This window comes from Pistacia vera, unplaced genomic scaffold, assembly GCF_008641045.1.
Source record: "Pistacia vera cultivar Batoury unplaced genomic scaffold, PisVer_v2 Contig405, whole genome shotgun sequence".
Classification (NCBI taxonomy): domain Eukaryota; kingdom Viridiplantae; phylum Streptophyta; class Magnoliopsida; order Sapindales; family Anacardiaceae; genus Pistacia; species Pistacia vera.
In genome coordinates this window covers 2040868-2061034 of record NW_022196230.1, presented here as the reverse complement: position 1 = coordinate 2061034, position 20167 = coordinate 2040868, and the positions used below count along the sequence as shown (strand labels likewise).

Sequence of the window (20167 nt, the reverse complement as noted above, 5' to 3'; positions counted from 1 at the left end):
TACAAACTCCATTACTTTGTAAAAGTAGATTCTCAAAAGTCAAACCAACTTACTTTAAATGTTATGAAATATAAATATAAATGTATTCACATTACTTTTTCTACAAAAGTTTTTATTAACCCCCCTACTCTTTAATTTTATTTTATATTAGTCTCGGTTCCTAGTTCCGGTTCTGATTCCGATTCCTAACTATAGGAACCGAAACCGTACAGTAACAGTTCAAAAAATTTGGAACCAGAACATACTCGTTGATGGTCGATTCTGGGTGAGAACCAGAACCAAATCACGGGTAACTGTCGGTTCTGGTAGGGGTGGAAAAAAAAAACCGAAAACTGGACCAAACCAAAAAACCGGTTCGAAAATTCAGTTTTTTTCCGGTTTCGGTTTGCCACATTTTGTAAACCGAATATTCGGTTTGGTTTCAGTTTTTTGAAATAAAAAAAAAAGTTAACCGAACCAAATTTTTAAACCAGTTTAATGAATAAAAAAATAATTTTATATTTTTCAATTTTTAAAAAAATTATCCCTAGGTCTTCACTAATGCGCATTTTCCAAAATTCAATTTTTTAAAAAATAATTTTATATTTTGCACATTTATAAAAAATTTATCCCTAGGTCTTCACTAATGTAATTTTAAATTATTAATACTTGATGTACATTAAAATTATATGAATTCAAATTATTCAATTACAATAAATATAACTTTGATTCAAGTTAAAAAAAACCCAGAAAAACAAAATGGGCCAAAGTGGAGGGTTTGACTGAATTGGGCCAAACAAATGCAGCACATTATAATTAACCGGTTTAAAATCGATTAACCGAACGGACTTTTCGGTTCGGTTTTAAACCGGTTTATAACCAAAACCAGACCAGTTTCTGTTCAATTTTTTTTTGAAACTGAAAACCAGTTAGGTTCAAGATACCGGTTTTTTGCACTCCTAGGTTCCGGTTCCAATTGGTTCTTTTAAACACCCCTAATGACAACTCACAAATGGGTTCAGTTCGTAATTGATGAGCTCACTATAATTTATGTCCGACTAATTATGAGAAGTTTGTAAATTGGGTTGTGAGCCTATATTTATTAGTTTATTAATATGCCCAACATTAGCGTCTTGAAACTGACTTCATCGTATTGGCTGCTTTTCTCTATCTTACATTGAATTCCATGGAAAACCAGGCCTGCTCTCACTTCCTGGTGACGAGTTCCCAGATAAATACAATCATATGAAGTCAAATATATTAATATTTTGACATCATCGAGGCCGGCTGGATCGTTATCTCTTCAACCTCTCCGTCTCAATGTAATTTTAATTGCGTCTTACTGGGTGAGTGAAGCTATAAGAGGTGACAATATTAAAAAAAATGGCAATGATTTAGTTCTACTTTGCACAAAATGAGAGAAGCACACAATGTATTAGTCTGACATAAAGGAGAAAAGAATGAAAAATTAGTTAAACTACATTTCGTGGCTATGGAGAAGTTTGTGAAAGACTTTAGTGCCGATTTAAAGACTGCAACAGAAGGAGGTCGGAAGAAATTTATAGCGGCTGTTTCAGTAATGAAAACTGCACGACTAAAAGTGGGTCTTAAGAAGCCAAAAGTATTCAAGAACAAGAAGCATTCCAATAAATCATCCAAATCAGACGAGGTTAATTCAAAAACTCATTACTATACATTTTCATTTTTTTTTGAGTTGATTTATAGTTGACATATCACAGGCTATCAGCACAAGAACAAATGAGAGTGAAGACATGATCCAAATTGACCATGTTGAGTCCCCTCCATCGTTTCAGCTTACAATTGATTCTACTGACGATGATGGTGTCAATTTGGAGCCTTCTGAGCAACAGATTAACAAAGATGGCTTGAGTCCAAAGGTCAAATTTTATATATTTATATCCAATTAATGTTTTAAAGTGTATTAATTTTCTGTTTTAGACTCAATCTCTAAGTAGATTTATATATCTGTCTCTTTTTCCACTGGTTTTATCCTCCTATAGAACCCTCATTGACTTGGTTCTTTTACTGACCTTTTAATATACTAATTAATTTTATAATTGGTCTGCAATTACATTTCAGAATACGATGACAGCGGGGATTATTGACCACAATTCTGAAGTTGGTACTTCTTCACTCTCTGAGGAATCCAGGTCTGTAGATGTTGGAGAATTGGAATATGTAGAGAAAAACAATCCAGAGAAAGATCACTCAGCTCAAAAGGTGTCAAAATAGAACATAGGATTAATAGTCTGTTTGTGCATTAAATATATTCTATTCTCTATTATTATCTACCATATATAGTTGTTAAAAATTGGAGTAACAATTAACTTTCCCCCAGAAGTTTAAAAACTAATCACCTACCCCACAAAACCCTAACACCGTCCAAGATTTGTTAAACGAATAAGGTAAGATAGTCTTTTCTTTCCCTCCTCGTTTCCTTTTTCATTTCTCACCATCCTTTCTTTTTCTTGTTTTCCCCCCTCATACTTTCCTCTTTTTTTTTTTTTTTCTTTTTTCTTTCATTCCTTCCTTAATCATGGGATTACCACCAGTAGCGAATTGAACCTCTAGAGTTGGTTCATTTTTATGTTGTTTGGTGGTCATTAAATTTGATTGTTGCTTGTTGTGTGTTTATTCTTTTTTGATAGGTCGGATTATGGTTATTTGGTAGTCCAATTTGTGTGTTTTTTTTAGGGGAAAAGGATTGTGTTTTGTCGCCAGAAAGGGTTATGTTGAGCTACGGTTTTCTGGCTTGAAAGTCTGCAGCCAGCGAGTTGTGGACACACAGTAGCAACAAGTGCGGTGGTGGGGGATAATTTGTTGGCTCTCTAATTCGAGGAAGAGAAAGGCATTCGAAGGTGAGAGTTGGGACATTGGAAAAATAAACGTTACTGTTTAATAAATTACAATGAGATACTTGGCATTTAAATATTCAAATACAAGCAAATAGCCACTAACATCACGTAAACTAGTTGCCCTATTATTTAGGAACCCAATCCTTCAAGTGTGTAGGTGGTCTTCCACTTCTCTTGCCAATAAGCTCTTGCACGTTGTCATGATAGAGAAGAGGAGGCGATTGCAGGTCCGTGGGCTGACTGGCTAAGGGAACGTGGTCTGTATCAGTCCCCACCTCTTGCAGTTCAACCTTGTCCTCAAGGTGTACATCAGCGATATTAGGCAAGGGTGGAGCAGTACCGATTGGAGGTGTGCCGGCAAATGGCTTTAGTAGTGAGACATGGAAAACAGAGTGGATCTTGGAGGATTCCGATAATTGAAGCCGGTAGGCAAAAGATCCAATGCGTTCAATAACGTTGAACGGACCAAAATACCGTCGGGGTAATTTCCAGTGGAGGCGAGTAGCCATTGAGGTCTGGCGTGAGGGCAGAGCTTGACGAGGACCCAATCGGCTATTTGAAACTAGCGATTGTGTCTGAGTTTGTTTGCTTGGTAGACCGTCTGCTTTTGGGCGAACCCTAAATTGTGGCATAAGCGGAAATGATTTCGTGGTTCTGAAGAATAAGGTTTGCTTCTAGGGTGGGAGATGAGCCAGGGATGTAAAATGAAATTGATAGAGGGGGGCGGCCATATAATGCTTAAAATGGGCTCATACCTACGGCAGAGTAGAAGCTGGAGTTGTACCAATATTCGGCGAGGTGAAGGTAACAAAACCAGAGCTTCGGTGTGTCCATCGTAAAGCAGCGAAGATATTGCTGCAAGCAACGATTCAGAATCTCGGTTTGGCCATCAGTTTGTGGATGGTAGGTGGTGCTATATAGCAGCTTAGAACCTCCTTTCTGGAATAGGGACCAGCAGAAGAGACTTGAGGAAAATTTGATCACTATCTATGACTATACTTTTTGGAATGCCATAGAGTTTGGCCACGATGTGTGTGATTTTTCCATCAAGCTTGGTGAGTTGTGAGGTATTAAATCGATCCAAAATCAGTCTTTGTCCAACCTAGCATAAACTCGTCGACATATAGCTCGACCCAACACAAGCTAGTCGCGAATAACTCGAATGATCATTCAATCGATTTCCAGATAACTTCAGATCCCAGATATTACACGAACGATCAAAATAACATCAATCTTTGCGCAATTTTAGCGCCTAATCACGAGAATATTGGAGTTACAGTTCAAATTAATTGTAATCCTTTTATTTTTGTTCTTTCCTTTGGACAAATATTGTATATAAAACCTGTCAAATGAGAGAAAAGGGGTTAGAAATTTTTCATAGAACTCTTATTGTAAGCTCTCATGGCAAATACAAGAACAGTAGATATAGGCTCAAGAGTTTACCTCGCTGAACCACTTTAAAAATCTCATTGTTATTTATTTTATTGCATCTATCATTCACCCATCGCTGATTATCTATGATCACGCCTACATCCATTCCGATTCCACCGAGGTCAATCGGATCTCTTTGGTTGGTGCGAATTTTCGTATCAACAGGCCACATGCTGGAGGAAGGCCTCGGTGATGGTGGAAGCGGTAAAGCAAGTTGGTAGGCCAACGAAATGGGCATATTACTCAGACGATCGATAACAACAAGCATTAAGGATTTGCCGTTGGACAATGGTAAACTGATAATAAAATCCATACTAATGTCGTCCCAAACACGAGAAGGAATTGGTAGATGTTGAAGAAGATGATTATGATTTAGTGTAAGGTATTTGTTTTGTTGTCAAATAAGACATTCCCCAATCCATTTGTGGATATCGAATGACATGCGTGACCAATAAAAGTTGGGTTTGATACGAGCCAAGGTGGGGTCAAACCCAAAATGGCTACCGATCGAGGAGCTGTAGAGTTTGGAAAAGATGGTGAATCAAAGGGGAGAGTTGTCGGGAACGTAAAGGCGGCTGTGATAAAGTAATAACCTATTAGAAGCTAAATAATCGGAGAAGGAGCTAGTACGATTTGTGAGATAAGAAATGAAAGTTTGCAGTTTGGGGTCAATCTTCAAGGCGATTTGGAGTTGAGAAACAAAGTTGGGTAGGTGGGTTGAAAGAGCATTGTACTAGAGCCAGTGGTGGGCCGTGCCGACTGATGGCATGGCACGAAAAAAAGAACGGCACGTGGGCTGGCACAATACAAGACAACAAAATAAAAAAAAAATAATAATAATAATAAAATATTAGTCTATGTTTACAACTAAGATATATTTGAAGATTTTGAAAATTCAGAAATTAATGAAAATGAAGATGTATAATAATTCTTAATCATAATTTCTAAGTTTGTATTTGTAATTTATAATTATAACTTATAAGTAATAAAAAGTGTTGAAATTCAATTAATATTTTAATGTCTCATTATTTTATTATATTTCATAGTGATCATATTTTTTTTAATTAATATAAATACAAAATGTCCCTAAATATAACATATAAAATATTTCTATAATAATTATTAATAATAAATCAAAATTACCATAATTTATAAATATTAAAATAAATTTTTTTTACAAAGCACATGAGCCGGCCCATGGCACGACTCAAGGCACAACACAATATATAGCAGGCCGTGCCGTGGGCTTTCAAATTTGGTGGGTCGACACGGTGCGATAAGGCACGATTTTTTACGGGTCTTGGCACGGCACGCGAGCCTTGAATTTTTAAGCATAGCACGGCCCTCTACATTGTACATAGGCTCAGTGCGTCGAGATAGTATGTTGGCGTCACAATTATTAGATCTTAGCTTATAGATAATCTTATACTAAAAGCCTAAAAGTTTCTGAAGGTAGCGTTTTTGATCCAGAGTAATTTGAATGGATTGTGAAAGCAAATGTTGTAGCGTGCGGTGGTCAGTTCGTAAGGTGAATTCGTGGCCCAATAAGTAATGTCGCCATTTGTGAACAGAGTCAATAATGGCCATCATTTGATGACCATATGTGGTGCGCATATAGGGAAAAAAGCTTGTTGTAGTAAGCAATGGGTGGCCATGTTAGGAGAAGACGACCTCTAAAGCATCACCTGAAGAATCCATATCTAGGAAAAAAAAGGGTTGTAAAATCCGGTAAGGCAAGCACTAGCGTGGTTGTCAAGGCATGTTTCAAAGCTTCAGAGGCTTTGGTAGTGATGGGAGTTCAAACGAAATTGTCTTTACAAATGAGAGATGTCAAAGGCATGGCGAAAGAGGCATAACCTTGGACAAAACGACGGTAGTACTATGTGAGGCCAAGAAAACTACAAAGGGCATGAACTGAGTGTGGTGTTGGCTAAGAACTAATTGCAGAAATTTTATCGGGCTTGACTTCGACGCCTTGGGATGTGATAATGTGGCCAACATAGTGGATGCCGGTAATGGAAAAAGTACACTTAGAAAACTTGATTTTTAGAGACTTTGAGCGGAGTAGTTGGAATACTTGCAGGATATGGTCAATATGAGCTGGCCAAGAATTGTTGTATATCAAGATATCATTGAAGACCACTAGGATGAATTTGTGGAGGAACGGTTTGATGATTGAATTCATAGTGGCATGAAAAGTGGAGGGAGCGTTAGAAAAGTCAAAAAGCAGCACCAAGAACTCAAAATGGCCATTATGAGTGTAGATAGCCAATTTAGGGATGGAATGAGTGTGTACATTGATTTGATGAAAGTTAGAACAAAGATCTAGCTTAGCGAAGAATTTGGAATCGTGCAACTTTTCAACAGTGGGAATAAGAAACCGATCGTGAATGATAACGACATTCAAGGAGCAATAGTCAAGACAAAAACGCCAACTACCATCTTTTTTCTTCAGCAATAGAACAAGGGAACTATAAGGGCTAATACTAGGATGAATGATACCGTCAAAGAGTATAAAGGAGATGAGTCAGTCAATTTGCCCTTCTGAAAGTGAGGGTAACAATAGGGACGAACATTAATAGGGTAGCTTCAGGATAGGTATGAATGTGATGATCTTAGGCACGGGACAGCGGGAGGCCTTTTGAAGCATCAAACAAATCAACAAATGTGCGCAAGAGATTTGTAACATCAAAATGAACAGATGCGGAGTCTAAGGAGGTAAGAGTGGATGGAACAATCCATAAGCGATAGAAGCAAGCAATGGAAGAGGTCTGCATAGTAGTGATGCAACTGTGAAGTGGTAACTTCAGTAACGGCAGGTTTGGTGCCATGTAAAGTAACAAATTAAGTGTCCCGGTGAAAGCTCAAAGTCATTTTGGTGTAGTCAAAAGTGACAGGGCCCAAGCAGTGCAACCAATCAATGCCCAAGACGATGTTGGCTCGTAAATGGGAAGAGCATAGAGCATGATTGGAAAGCAGTGGTCGGATGAAGTGAGGTGAACCGTGCATTTGTGAACATGTGATGTTGTCATTGTTACCTACGGTTGCTAAGAATGAAAGGGAAGTATCAATAGGCAAGTGGAGATAGTCGACAATTCTTGCTTGAATAAAACTATAAGTTAAGTCGTTGTCGACAAGGATCTGGAGATGAGAATAAAGCAATTGACCAATGAGGCGAAGGGTTCAGGGAGATTGGTGGCCGACAAAAGCATGAAGTGAAATTTCAAGGGCCCAATCATTATGGTTGACCGAGGAGTCATTTTCGACAAAAAGTGCATCAGCTGGATCATCAATAGAGATTGGGTAGTCACCTTCACAAATCATGAGAAAGGGGAGGGCAAGTTTTGCATTTGTGGCTATGGGAATATTTCTCATCATAGTAGAAGCATAAGTGTTGGATTACGAGCTAGAGAATACAAAGAAATTAGAATGCACGAAAAAGTTCTAATTTTATTAATTTAAACATTGATTATATATAGCCTAAACACATCATTGATTATGTCTTTTAACACGCCTATTTAGCAAAGTATTAAATGCTAATCCTAGACTGTAGAAAAATGTAACACACTAAGCCATTTTTACTTGTTAGAATTTTTAGCCAAACATTCCTAACCAGTTTGACATCTGGTAGTCTTATCCATAATAACAGCTAAACCTTAAATGATAACTATCTTCTGACATTCAACAATGATGGCTCTGACCTTCCTTCTGACAGGTTACTATATGCTTCTGTTCTCAAGCTCGTTAGGTCACTTGAACATTTTCTTGTATTGCTTCTAGATCGCATTACCCTCCGGTTGCTTCATCCAAATTGCATGTTCATTACAACAAATGCTTAGAGAACATTGGCTTCACATCACAACTTTATTCATCTAGCTCATCCGGTCGCTAGCTTCAGGTCATAGCTTTAGGTCGCGAGCCTATCAGGTCACTTGCCACATGTTTCCATAAAGATATCAATCACATTAACATTCCTCCTTGATATCTTTTTAGGAAACACCGAGCTTGAACCTTAGTTCTTCAAACTTGGATTTGCATAATCCTTTTGTCAGAATGTCTGCTGCTTTTTCTTCAGATTGGTAGTGAACAACCTTTACTTTTTTGTTTTGTTCGGCTTCAGAAACAACATGATACTTGATTTTTATATGCTTGGATCAGCCATGAAACACAGGGTTCTTGGCCATGGCAATAATAGATTGGTTGTCACAAAAGATTGTCGTGGGATCTAACTAATCTAACTTCATGTCAATCAAGATTTTCCTTAGCCAGATCTCTTGATTTACTACTACAATAACAATGATATATTCTTCTTCTGTAGTTGATTAAGCCACTATTTCTTGTTTCTTTGACAACTAGCTGATTGCACCTAAATTTAAGAAGAAAACATACCCCGATGTGATCTTTATATCATCTACTGATCCTACCTAATCACTATCTGTATATCTGACTAGGTTAAAGTCTTCAGACCTTTTATACCATATCCCAAGGTCTACACTTCCTTTAACATATCGTAGCACCCTTTTGGCTACCTACAAGTGGACTTTGCTTGGCTCGTTCATAAATCTTGACAAGAGACTAGAAGCATACAAGAGATCAGGTCTGATTGCTATTAGATATAGAAGACACCCAATCATGCTCCTGTATCTACTCTCATCAATTTTGCAACCTTTGTTTCGTTTGCTCATCTTTTGGTTTTGAACCAGTGGAGTACTCACTGGATTGCAATTCTCCATACTGAACTTCTTTAAGATCTCATTTGCATATTTTCTTTGACAGACAAATATTCCATTCGAAGATTGGTCTATGTCCATTCCGAGGAAGAAAGTCATTTCTCCAAAATCTGTCATTTCAAATTCATTGTGCATTGCTCTCTTGAACTGGTCCACGCAATCAGGATTATTTCTAGTTACTAGCAAATCATCAACATATAAGGAGACAATTATGAGATTACCATCTCATTCACATAGAGAGTGTGTTCATTAGGACTTCTTATATAACCAAGCTTGCTCAAGTACTCATTGATTTGGCTATACCAGGCTCGAGGTGTCCGCTTCAATCCATACAAAGCCTTTTTTAACAAATAGACTTTGTCTTCATTGGCTTCAGTTGTAGAGCCCTTTGGTCACTCCACATATATTTCTTCATCCAAGTAGCCATTCAGAAAGGCTTACTTGACATCCAACTAATATCTTCCATTTGAACTAAGCTGCAAGAGCGATGAGAAATTTGATCGTGTCATGTCTCACAACTGGAGCAAATGTATCTAAGAAATCTACCCTATATTACTAAGCGTAGCCCTTGCTACTAGTCTTGCCTTATATTTGTTGACTGGGCCATTAGGATTCAATTTTGTCTTGCAGATCCATTTGACTTGGATGATTTTGTGACTTAATGGTCGCTTAACCAACTTCTAGGTTTCATTCTTCTCTATCATACTCAGCTCATCTTTCATTGCATCTCTCCATTCCTTTGACTTAGCAGCTTCAGCATAATTCACAGGCTCAAGTATTGCCAAGTTGCATCTCTCATAACTTATGTTAGAGGCCTGATCCTTTAACAGAGGGTTCTTCTTCAGCATCTGATTCTTCCTCAACTTCATTCTAGTCGTTGGTAACCTCTTTTTGCTAAGGTATTTCTTCTTCAATTCTCTTTTCTTTCCAATTTCGAATCGATGTCTCATCAACTCTGACATCCTTTATGATCAAAATTTTGTTGGTGATTAGATTAAGAATTCTGTAAGCTTTTGATTGGCTGCTGTAGCCAATAAAAATTCCAGTTTTGGCTTTTTCGTTAAGCTTGCTTCTTTAGCTAGAACATGAGCATAACAGATGCTTCCAAAGACTTTGAAGTCCTCCACACTTGGTTTAACTCCATACCAAGCTTCTATTGGAGTCTAATCATTTAGGGCTTTTGTTGGCAGTCTATTCAGCAAATAGACTCATGTTTTAATTGCTTCAGCCCAAAATGTCTTGGGCAGCTTCTTTTCAGCAATCATGCATCTAGCCATCTCCATGACTATTCTGTTTTTCCTTTCACTGACTCCATTCTGTTGTGAAGTATAAGGACTGCTGAACTGGTGCTTGATTCCAACTCCTTTGCATATCTCTTCAAATTTATTCGAAGTGTATTCTGTTCCATTGTCACTGCAAACAGTTTTGATGGTCAAACCAGTTTGGTTTTTTACCAGGAGCTTAAACTTCTTGAATACTTTCATCACTTCACTTTTCTGTTGTAGAAAATAAACCCATATCATTCTAGAGTAGCTATCAATGAGCAACACAAAGTACATACTTCCACTTAAGAAGGGAGTCTGCATAGGATCCCACACATCAGTGTGTATCAATTGGAGTTTCTTAGTAGCTCTCCAAGTTGCATTTCCAGGGAATGGTTGTCTGCTCGATTTTTTGAGCTGATAGGCTTGACATAAACTCCTTCTCTCTTCGATTTTCGGTAAGTTCAGCACCTGATTCTTGTGCTTCATTTCTTTCAGCCCATTATAGTGAAAATGACCAAGTCTCTTAAGCCAAAGTTCTGACTCATCTATTCTGGCAGACTGAGTTTGAACTTTAGGTTTTCTTCATTCTACGTGAAAACTTTTACCCATCATCTTTACTTTCATTAACTCACTTCCTCTGTTGTCCACTATTGTGCACGACCTGTTCTGAAAGTGTAGAGAAATAATTCTTCTCTAACATATGTCCCACACTTAGTAGATTTTGACTGATTTATGGCACATACAACACATTCATGATGTGTTTTATGCCCATAGAAGTCTGGACACCAACTTCACCCCTTCCTTTAACTTCCACGAACTCTCCATTTTTGACCTTTACCTTAGATTGGAAGGAATGATCTAGTTCCACAAAGTTGGTGAGGTCGGGTGTCATGTGGTTAGTACAACCACTGTTTATCAGCCGTGTTTCTTTCAAAGTGAGTTGTATGACAAGAGGTTATAAACAAGTTCTCCTCTTGATTTTGTTGTTGATTCTCGACCACTTGAGCTTGTTGAGGTTGTGGTTGGTTGGTATTATTTTTGCGAACCTTCTCAATATGGTTGAACTGTTTGCATGACCGACACTGAATGTTAGGTCTAAACTAGCATCTATTTTTGTGGTTCTTGTTCTTACAGTGGGTGCATGGTGGATATCCCTTCATCCCACCATTCTTGCCCCAATTATTGGTAGCCTTTTCTTTCCCCTTTCTGTCTCCAGTAGGCTTTTTGTATCCTTTTTGCACTGATTTCCCTTTATAAGACGCCGTCACGGCTCCCTCACTGCTATCTTCCTATCTCAGCAATCTTCTTCGTTCTTAAGCTTGTAGGGCATGGACAAGCTCAGCAAGGATCATCTAATAGAGATCTTTCGAGTCTTTTAGGGATGAGATTTTGGCCTCAAACCTCTTTGGTAGACTCATGAGAATCTTTTCCACATTCTTGCATCCATCAACTCCTCGCCAAGCAGTCTGATTTTGTTGACCACATTCATCAATCGATCAACACATTCTTTCACATTTTCAGACTTTTGCACATTTAACACCTCAAACTCTCTTCTTAGATTCAGAACATGCATCTTTTTGGTTTTATCACTTCCACAACACTCCTATTTAAGCTTATCCCAAGCTTCTTTCGGTGTCTCACAAGCCATTATTCTTGTGAAAACCAGTTTCGTTACAGCTGAGTGTATGTGTGACAAAGCTCTATGAGCTTTCATGGCTTCTTCTTTATGCAACCGGCTTTGATTCATCGTGGGATTTGGTTCCTAGTTGAGTTAGCTGCCTCTCTTCCGTGATGTATTGCCAGTGACCTTGTCCCTTCAAGTATGTCTATGGTACTATTCTCCATTGAAGACTGGAGGTAAGAGAGAAGTTGTGCTTGACGCCATGAAGACAGGTTTTAGACTTTAAAGTTGAAGGTAATTTTGAGGGAAGAAGACGAACTATTTAACAATAGATTAATCTCGGTGAAGAGAATTATGGCTCTGATACCAATTGTTGGATTAATAGCTAGAGAATACAAAGAAAGAATGCACAAAAAATTTCTAATTTCATTAATTCAAACATTGATTATATACAGCCTAAACACATCATTGATTGCGTCTTTTAACACGCCTATTCTGCAAAGTATTAAATGATAATCCTAGACTTTAGACAAATTTAACACTCTAAGCCACTTTTACATGTTGTTAGAATTTTGAGCCAAACATTCCTAACCAGTTTGACATCTGACAATCTTATCCATTATAACAACTAAACCCTACAGGATAATTGACCGTCTTCTGACATTCAACAATGATGGCTTTGACCTTCCTTCTGACAGGCAACTGCATACTTCTAATCTCAAGCTTGTTAGGTCACTTGAACCCTTTCTTGCATTGCTTCTAGATCACATTACCCTCTAGTCACTTCATCCAAACTGCATGTTCATTACGACACATGCTTAGAGAACATTTGCTTCACATCACAGCTTTACTCATCTAGCTCATCTGGTTGCTAGCTTCAGGTCGCTTGCCACATGCTTCCACAAAGATATCAATCACGTTAACAATAAGCCCTATTCTCAATGTTGTTGCATGTCGGCATTGGTAATAACTTTGGTGGTGGAGGGGGATATAGGTGGGGTTGGGAGGAGGGGTGCAGCAGGAGGGTGTCGCACGACAGGTTGGGCAATCCAACGAGGTAACGGGCGACGGGAGTCAAGGAATTTATCTTCTTGAAGCTTGGCAAGTCTCATGGCCCTGTAGATGGAATCAGGTTCCAACGCCTGGATTTCGCGTCGGATATCAAACCGAAGGATGATGATAAAAATGCTAAGAAAGTAAGTGTTGGGTAGGCAGGGAAGTTTGTTTGAGTGGAATTCGAAGGCGACGATGTAATTCTGAACCGAACTGTGTTGGTTGAGTTTGGCCAAGGAGGCTATATGGTTGATGAAGGGGGAGTCACCAAAACGAGTCTCGATCTCGGAGGTGAATTGGTCCTAAGAAAGCTGTGGTTGGCAAGCAGAGTACCACTGCCACCAAAACAAAGTTGGGCCATCCAAATGGCATGTGGTGAGCTGCAGGAATTTGATGGGAGTTGAAGAATTGGAGGGCTTTGTATAACCAAGAAGAAGGGTTACAACCATCAAACCAAGGAAAGTCGAGGCGAAATTTGGAGGTGGTGGCAAGGGCATGATCAGGCGCAATGCGAGGCGGAGCAAGGGGTTCTGGTAGTGTAGAAGTGGTGGCATGGGACATAGGGAGATGTTGAAGAGTAGAGGTTAAGTGGGAGAGCTGGTCGGCGAGGGAAGAGAACTGATATTTTAGAAGTGTTTGTGAATGGAGTTAACTTGGGACTCGAATTCGCCATGAAGTTCAAGTGAGGCGGATTTGAGTTCTTTGATATCAGAGGCATTCTGTTGAAGCTTTTCATCAACCAGTTTGAAGCGTGTTCCCTTTGCCATAATGGGAGAAGGTGAACGAAAGTACCAATTTCATAGGGGGTAATGTGTTGGCTCTCTAATTCGAGGAAGAGAAAGGCCTCCAAGAAGGTGAGAGTTGGGAGATTGGAAGTTTATAAGTTAAAATTACTGTTCAATGAAATTACCATGAGATATGTAGTATTTAAATATTCAAATACAAGTAAATAGCCACTAACATCACGTAAACCAGTTGCCCTATTATTTAGGAACGTAATCCTTCGAGTGTGCAGGTGGTCTTCCTTTTCTCTTGCCAATAAACTCATGCACGTTGTCATGATGGAGAAAGGGAGGTGATTGCAGGTTCATGGGCTAACTGGGTGAGGGAACGTGGTTGGTATCATGCGGCTGTTGGCTATGCACAACATGCTACTGACCGTGCACAATAGCTTCCATACGGATTTATTTCCTTAGCAGCATGGTAGATCTGACAAAGGAAGTTATTGAAATAAGCAAGTGAGGAAGAAGAAGATGGTGTAGGAGAAAGAGGAAAAGGCGGGGGTGAAAGGAAAGAAAGATGGAGGGGAAGAATGGAGAAAAATAAAGAAAAATGGGAGGGGGCTTAGAGAGACAAAGAAAGAAGGAAAAAATGAGGGAACGCGAAAGACTATCTTACCCTTGTTCACTTAATATATCTTGGACGGTGTTAGGATTTTGGAGGGTGGTTGATTTGTTTTAAACTGCTCGGGGTTAGTTGATTGAAAAGTCCATAATTACCCCAAAAAATTGACTTTTTGAAACTATAGGGGGTAAATGATTTTTACTCTTAAAATTGAAAATTTCTCATACAAGCATTTATTATTAAAAAAAAAAAAAAAAAAAAATCTTACGTACTCTCATTTACTAACACCGATCAAGACAAAGACATAAATTTGCCACTTTTGATGTGAGACAGTTTGATTGATTTTTTGTCATTTGTTGTTTACCCGTGCCAATATATGAGGTTTTTATTTTTGAGAAAATGTGAACGTTGGTAAGAGAGATGAGCTAGTGCTAATAATAGTTTCCATGTTACATGATTCTATATCCATATTTATATATATTCAATATCCAATTATGCGAGTCTCCTTGTATATTTTATTACAATTTCGTGTTCAAAGAGATAATAAGTTTGTTACACAGGTTACCACGGAGCAGATCTTTGTTGTCATCAACTTTATCCTAGAGGTTCCCTCAGCTGTTTTCGATCAGCTTTCTTCCAATAATAAAATTCAATATGCACTACTAAGCATGATAATGTCGATCACAACAATGCTCATTTGCATTGCTCAGCTTATATACAAAGGCCGAGAGGGAAAAGTTTCTTGGAAATGGAAGGAGAAAGTCCCCTGGTTTTATTATCCATCTCCAAGCTACAAGCCTTTCGGCTCTCTCAGCGACATAATCGGGTTGCTTTGCTCATTCTTCGAGTGTGTCTTTGCGACAATTGAGTATTCTTTATACTGTCGACATACTGCTAATCCAATCAAGATATCCATTTGGCCTCTCATGTTCTCGTTTTGCCTTCTGTGTTCTAAATTTCAAAAGAATTCTCAGAAGAAGACGTCGTTCACCAAAGATTAATCTTGCTTAATCAGTTGAGGTGGGTCAATTTTGAGGAAAAAACTAGACGCCAAAAGCAGCGATATGCTCCACAAAGCTTGTGAACATGGTTATATATTTGCATCAAAGAACTTGTTTGCAGAGAACCGAGGAGTGGCTGCAAGTTTTTGTTTAGAGGTGGAGATACAAGATGCTAAAAGGCTATTCAGTTACTGTCAAGCCGATAATGTATATGGATAATTACTTTGTGAAATCGATCTTCAAGTTTATTTTCGCAAAATTGCGTTCGTTTTACAACTTCGACATTGTGAAAATCCACTCAAAATATTCATTTGGCCTCTCATTTTCCTTGTGTTATGAAGTTCAAAAGAATATTGCGCACTCATCATATCTATATTACTCAATAGTGTAAAAGAAGGAGTTTTGATGAAGTTCTGTTAATTAGATTTTTGTTCAAGGTGAAACAGAGAAGTTGAATGAGGAGTTTTGTTCAACAAGCAACAACTTTACTTTTTATTGTTAAGATTTTGACTTAGCAGTGTAATTTGGCTGGGGTTTTGTTACCTCTTTTTTGTTGATTGATATGAATTTCTGTAAAAATTTTCATTTGATTTGAATTATAATTTAGTTTCACTGTATGTAAATAGTTTGATTTTGTTTTGTGTCTGTGCTAGTTTGTGATCTTGAATTTCTCAAGAAAATGGGAAACATATTTAATTGGATTTTACGTATGAAATAATTTTTTTTGGTTTTTGTATTATTTAATACTTTCAGATTAGCTCATCTATTCGGGGTAAGTCTTAGACTTCATCATTCAAAATTTGTAGTTGAGTGTTTTACATCTTCTAGAACTTTCTTCTCTTACACTTGTCAAAACCTTTTACAAGTGATAGTCGTAGCTGTTTTTGTTATGGAAAGCAGTATAGTAGGTCAAGCCTCACAAGAATTTGTACTAGTTCAGTTCTCTAAACATAGTGGAATTAGTTAATATTGCAGTTAAAGTTAGTTTAGTTTCCAAAAGAATGTATTAGAGAAACAGTGCGTTTCTGCACCTTGGTGATATCAGTTGCTGAACAACTTCGTTTATAAAACCCAGCTAGTATTCTATTGCTTTTTAATGAAAATCATTCAAATCGAACCCTAAATTCCCTTCTTTTTCCGATCCATTGAAATTCTATATAGTATCAAAGCCCTAGACCTACATTAACGGCTTCTTTGAATTTCTCTGCTCTTCTGTCAAGCAAAAAATGTAGTATTGTAATGTCAAGATCAATAGTTCCAGCTTCTCTGCCAACAATATTAGTGAAATTGGGAGGAAGAACTTGACGCCGGGACGTCGCGAGAAACCCCAATTTTGGTGAGGTTGAAAACCCCATTATGGATACCAATTGTGGTGAGGTTAGAATAAACCCCGCTATGGCGATAATAACCAAAAAGGCCACCTTGGTTGGCTAAGCCAAGGATAACTATAACCTCAAAAAGGAAGAGAAAGCAAATGCTTTAACTCCAAATATATTTAATAATATTCAAGGATGATTACAAGGGACAAAATAAGGCTTTATTTATAGCCTTCTAAGTGAAAAAGTAAAGCATATCTCTCCCATGTAGGACAAAACAAAAGTCAACATAAATATAATTAATTTAATTTAATTTCTTTTCTTTTTTCTTTTATGCTCCCGCATCAGAACTACGAGTAGTGGAAACCACAAATTCTTCCTGCTCTGAAATCACATAAGCTTGATGTGTTTGTTATAGGAGAAAATTAGTGTCCACTATTGTTTGTAACTAGAGGAATGAAGAAACATCTCAATGAATGCTGCTTATTTTAATTGGGAAAAAGATTGATCAATTTCTAGTAAGTTGCAAAATATTCTACTTCGTTTGAGATATGACACTCTTGAGATGCATTTTGTTACACAACACTTGCAAAGAGTCACTTAGTGTAAATGACAATGTGTTAAAAATGGAGTATGTTAGTGATGAAGAAATGTTGTTATAAATTTTAGATGGCCTAGGGACAAAGTATGATGTAGTAGTAAATCTTACTTCAAGAAGTGATAGTGCCACTCTAAAAAAAGCTTAATTCTTCTTGCATAAACATAAAATGCGACTGTAACGAGTAACGACAAGATGAAGCTTATGCTAAATTTCATGAAAAATGACCTCCTACTTCTGCTTTTGTTGCTACTAAGTAGACTACAATAGATTCTAGTTCATGATTTAATTGTCAGTCTTTTCCAGTCAGCACAAATGCTAATAGTAGCACTAGTAATAGTTTTGATGGTTATCAAAATGCTTCACATAATTATCAATTTGCTCCTGCCAATTTGTTTCAAAGAATGGCCACTAATAATGGTCAAATGTTTAACAATGCTCTTAGTTTTGGCAATTTTAATCCTAATGGGATGAAAGGCAGAGGCAGAGGCCGAGAAAGAGGAAGAGATTATCCTCAACCAAGGTTAGTTTGTCAAGTCTATGGCAAAGGAGGACATATAGCTCTACAGTGCTATCATTGATTTGATCAAAATTTTCAAGGATTTGCCATTCCTTCTCAAGTGCATGGTAGATCAAGTTCTTTTTCCTAGTTTTTAAAATATTGGAAGTTTTAGACTATCAAGATTCCCTCACCATGGAGGTGATTTCTTTCAAAAATCTCAATCTAATACTTCTGCTACTCAACCTATCGTGTTGGACAAAACTATATAATGTAATTACAAAATTCAAACTTTACTATATTTTTAATTTGAATAAAATTAATTTGGTTTGATTATAATTATAATTTACTTTATTTTTTAAGATACTAACAAATTTATTTATTCTTAATAAAATATTAAAACATATTTAAAATTGCAAGGCTCATAATTGCATGAGGCTTAAAAAAAGACAAGTGGAGGGCCATGGGTTTGTTTTCGTGCTTACTGTGGGACTAAATTAATTTAGTCCCAAGCTTAAAATACTGCAAAGTTGTTCCAAATAAAAAAAAAAAAGAAAAAAAAATTCATTGTAGCATCTAGGGGTGAAAAAAAAAAGTCCGAAAACCAAAAAAGGGGACTAAAGCCGAACCAAAAATTAGTTTTTTTTTTAAAACCAGTTGGGTTTCGGTTTGGAAAAATTCATAAACCGATTATTCGGTTGGGTTTTCGGTTTATGGGTTTTTCCAAACCGATTAACCAAAACAGAATTTTAAAACTAGTTAAAAAAAAAAAAAAAAACCCTAAATATATATTATACTCAACATCTCACTTAGAGTCACAGCCGCTTTTCTCTTTCATCTTCCTCTTCTTCTCCACTTTTATCTTCCTTTTTCATCTTCTTCTCCTCCTATTCTTCTTTCTTCACTTTTCACTTTATTTTTGGTCTTTTTCTCCATCTCTTCTCCTTCATTTTTCTCTTTCTTTTTTGTATTATCTTCTCTTCCTTTTCTTTTGAGCCAAGCCCACTTCTCTAGACTCATCTTCCACACTTTGACACCATATAAACCTCAAAAGACACCTCATACTATGGGCAGCTAATCCCGAAATGGGCACTCAAATCTGATGCAAAAAAACGAAATTTACTTCTCTCCCTCTCTCTGTTTGTTTGTATTTGAAGTGGATTTTGATTGTTTTTTGTTTTGTTTGAGTTATAGTGGGTTGTATTGATTGATTAATTTGATGGTTGAGTTGTTGCTGATTAATTTATGCTTTGAAGGTTTTACTTTGTTAAGCCGAATGTTTTTTGTAATGCTTGTGAGCTAAGAGGTGATTTAAAAAAAACTAAAATCCGATTAACCGATGAACCGAATCGAATATTAGGTTTGGTTTCAGTTCAGGTTTTTGCTTGAACGAAAAAACTGGTTCAGATAACTGGATTTTGCCACCTCTAGTGGCATTTAAGCATTGTATCACATTTTAATTCATTACAATGCTATGTGTTGAAATTCAAGCTGTTTCTTTCCATTGTATCTTGTTATTTTAGGAGTTTTTTTCTTAATTATTTTTTCCTTTTACAAGAATATTGCATTCCTAATTGACAAATCTTCTTGACTTCTTTTTAAAATTTCCTTATAAGAGAAATTCTTTTCCAAAATTGTCTCTCCATTGTAATCTATTTATTTATGTCTTCATTATTCAATAAAAAGAAGAAGAAATAGAGTCTATGTTTCTTCATTCTTTAAGTCTTTATTGTCTTCATGGTATCAGAGCAAGTTTAATCTTGTCTCTTTAACCTTCATCATCGAGTTTTTCTTACTCATTATCTCTGGGTCTTCCAAATCTTCATGGCCAAATACAGACTAGCCTCCAGTATGGTTACAGAAAGTAATTCTTCCTCAACTTATTTAGGCATCATCGTTCCTTCATCTCCTTCTGTTCACAATTTGGAAGCCACCCATGTTCCTATAACCTCTCATAAATTAAATGGATAAAATTATGTTCCATGGTCTCAATCCCTCTTAATGTTCATTCGAGGGAAAGAGAAATACGACTACCTCACTGGTGATTTTGCAGCCCCAGTGTTAGAGTAGGTGTACTAGAGCCAACGTTTTAGCTCTTGTAAACTCATTTCAATAAATGAATAAAAGGCATCGCTTATTTATGAGCATATATATTGTGGCATCTACTTACTACGTGTAAAGAAAATAGTATATGTTCTTAGAAAGGTTGAAACTAATGACGAGGGAATTAAGTGTTATAAACCTTAATTGTGAGAACCATATGAGCTCAAATTGTGGCCTTTCTTAAACTATTTGTAGTCATAGAATAAATCTAACTCAGGGTGTGGAAATCCAGTTAACTGAACCGGATTGACCATTTTTCAAACCGAACCGATTTTTTGGTTCAAAGAATAATCTGAACCGAAAGAGGACCGAATTATCCTTTGAACCGGTTATTAACCAAACCAAATTATC

General features: G+C 37.1%; 1 protein-coding gene across 1 annotated transcript; it reads left to right on the top strand.

Annotated features, from left to right (window-relative positions):
* The first annotated feature begins 1471 nt into the window (after positions 1–1471).
* LOC116142146 lies at positions 1472–15300 on the top strand. Its single transcript, XM_031427581.1, has 4 exons — positions 1472–1648; positions 1719–1877; positions 2080–2220; positions 14860–15300. The coding sequence occupies exons 1-4, from the start codon at positions 1472–1474 to the stop codon at positions 15298–15300; spliced, it is 918 nt and encodes a 305-aa protein (XP_031283441.1).
* Positions 15301–20167: the final 4867 nt, after the last annotated feature.

Bases quoted from the DNA above. Each gene is read 5' to 3' on its own strand.
- LOC116142146 (XM_031427581.1), top strand. From the start codon at position 1,472: ATGGAGAAGTTTGTGAAAGACTTTAGTGCCGATTTAAAGACTGCAACA. The intron at 1,878-2,079 runs GTCAAATTTTAT...ATTACATTTCAG, and splicing joins AAGATGGCTTGAGTCCAAAG to AATACGATGACAGCGGGGAT. The intron at 2,221-14,859 runs GTGTCAAAATAG...TTTGTTACACAG, and splicing joins AAGATCACTCAGCTCAAAAG to GTTACCACGGAGCAGATCTT.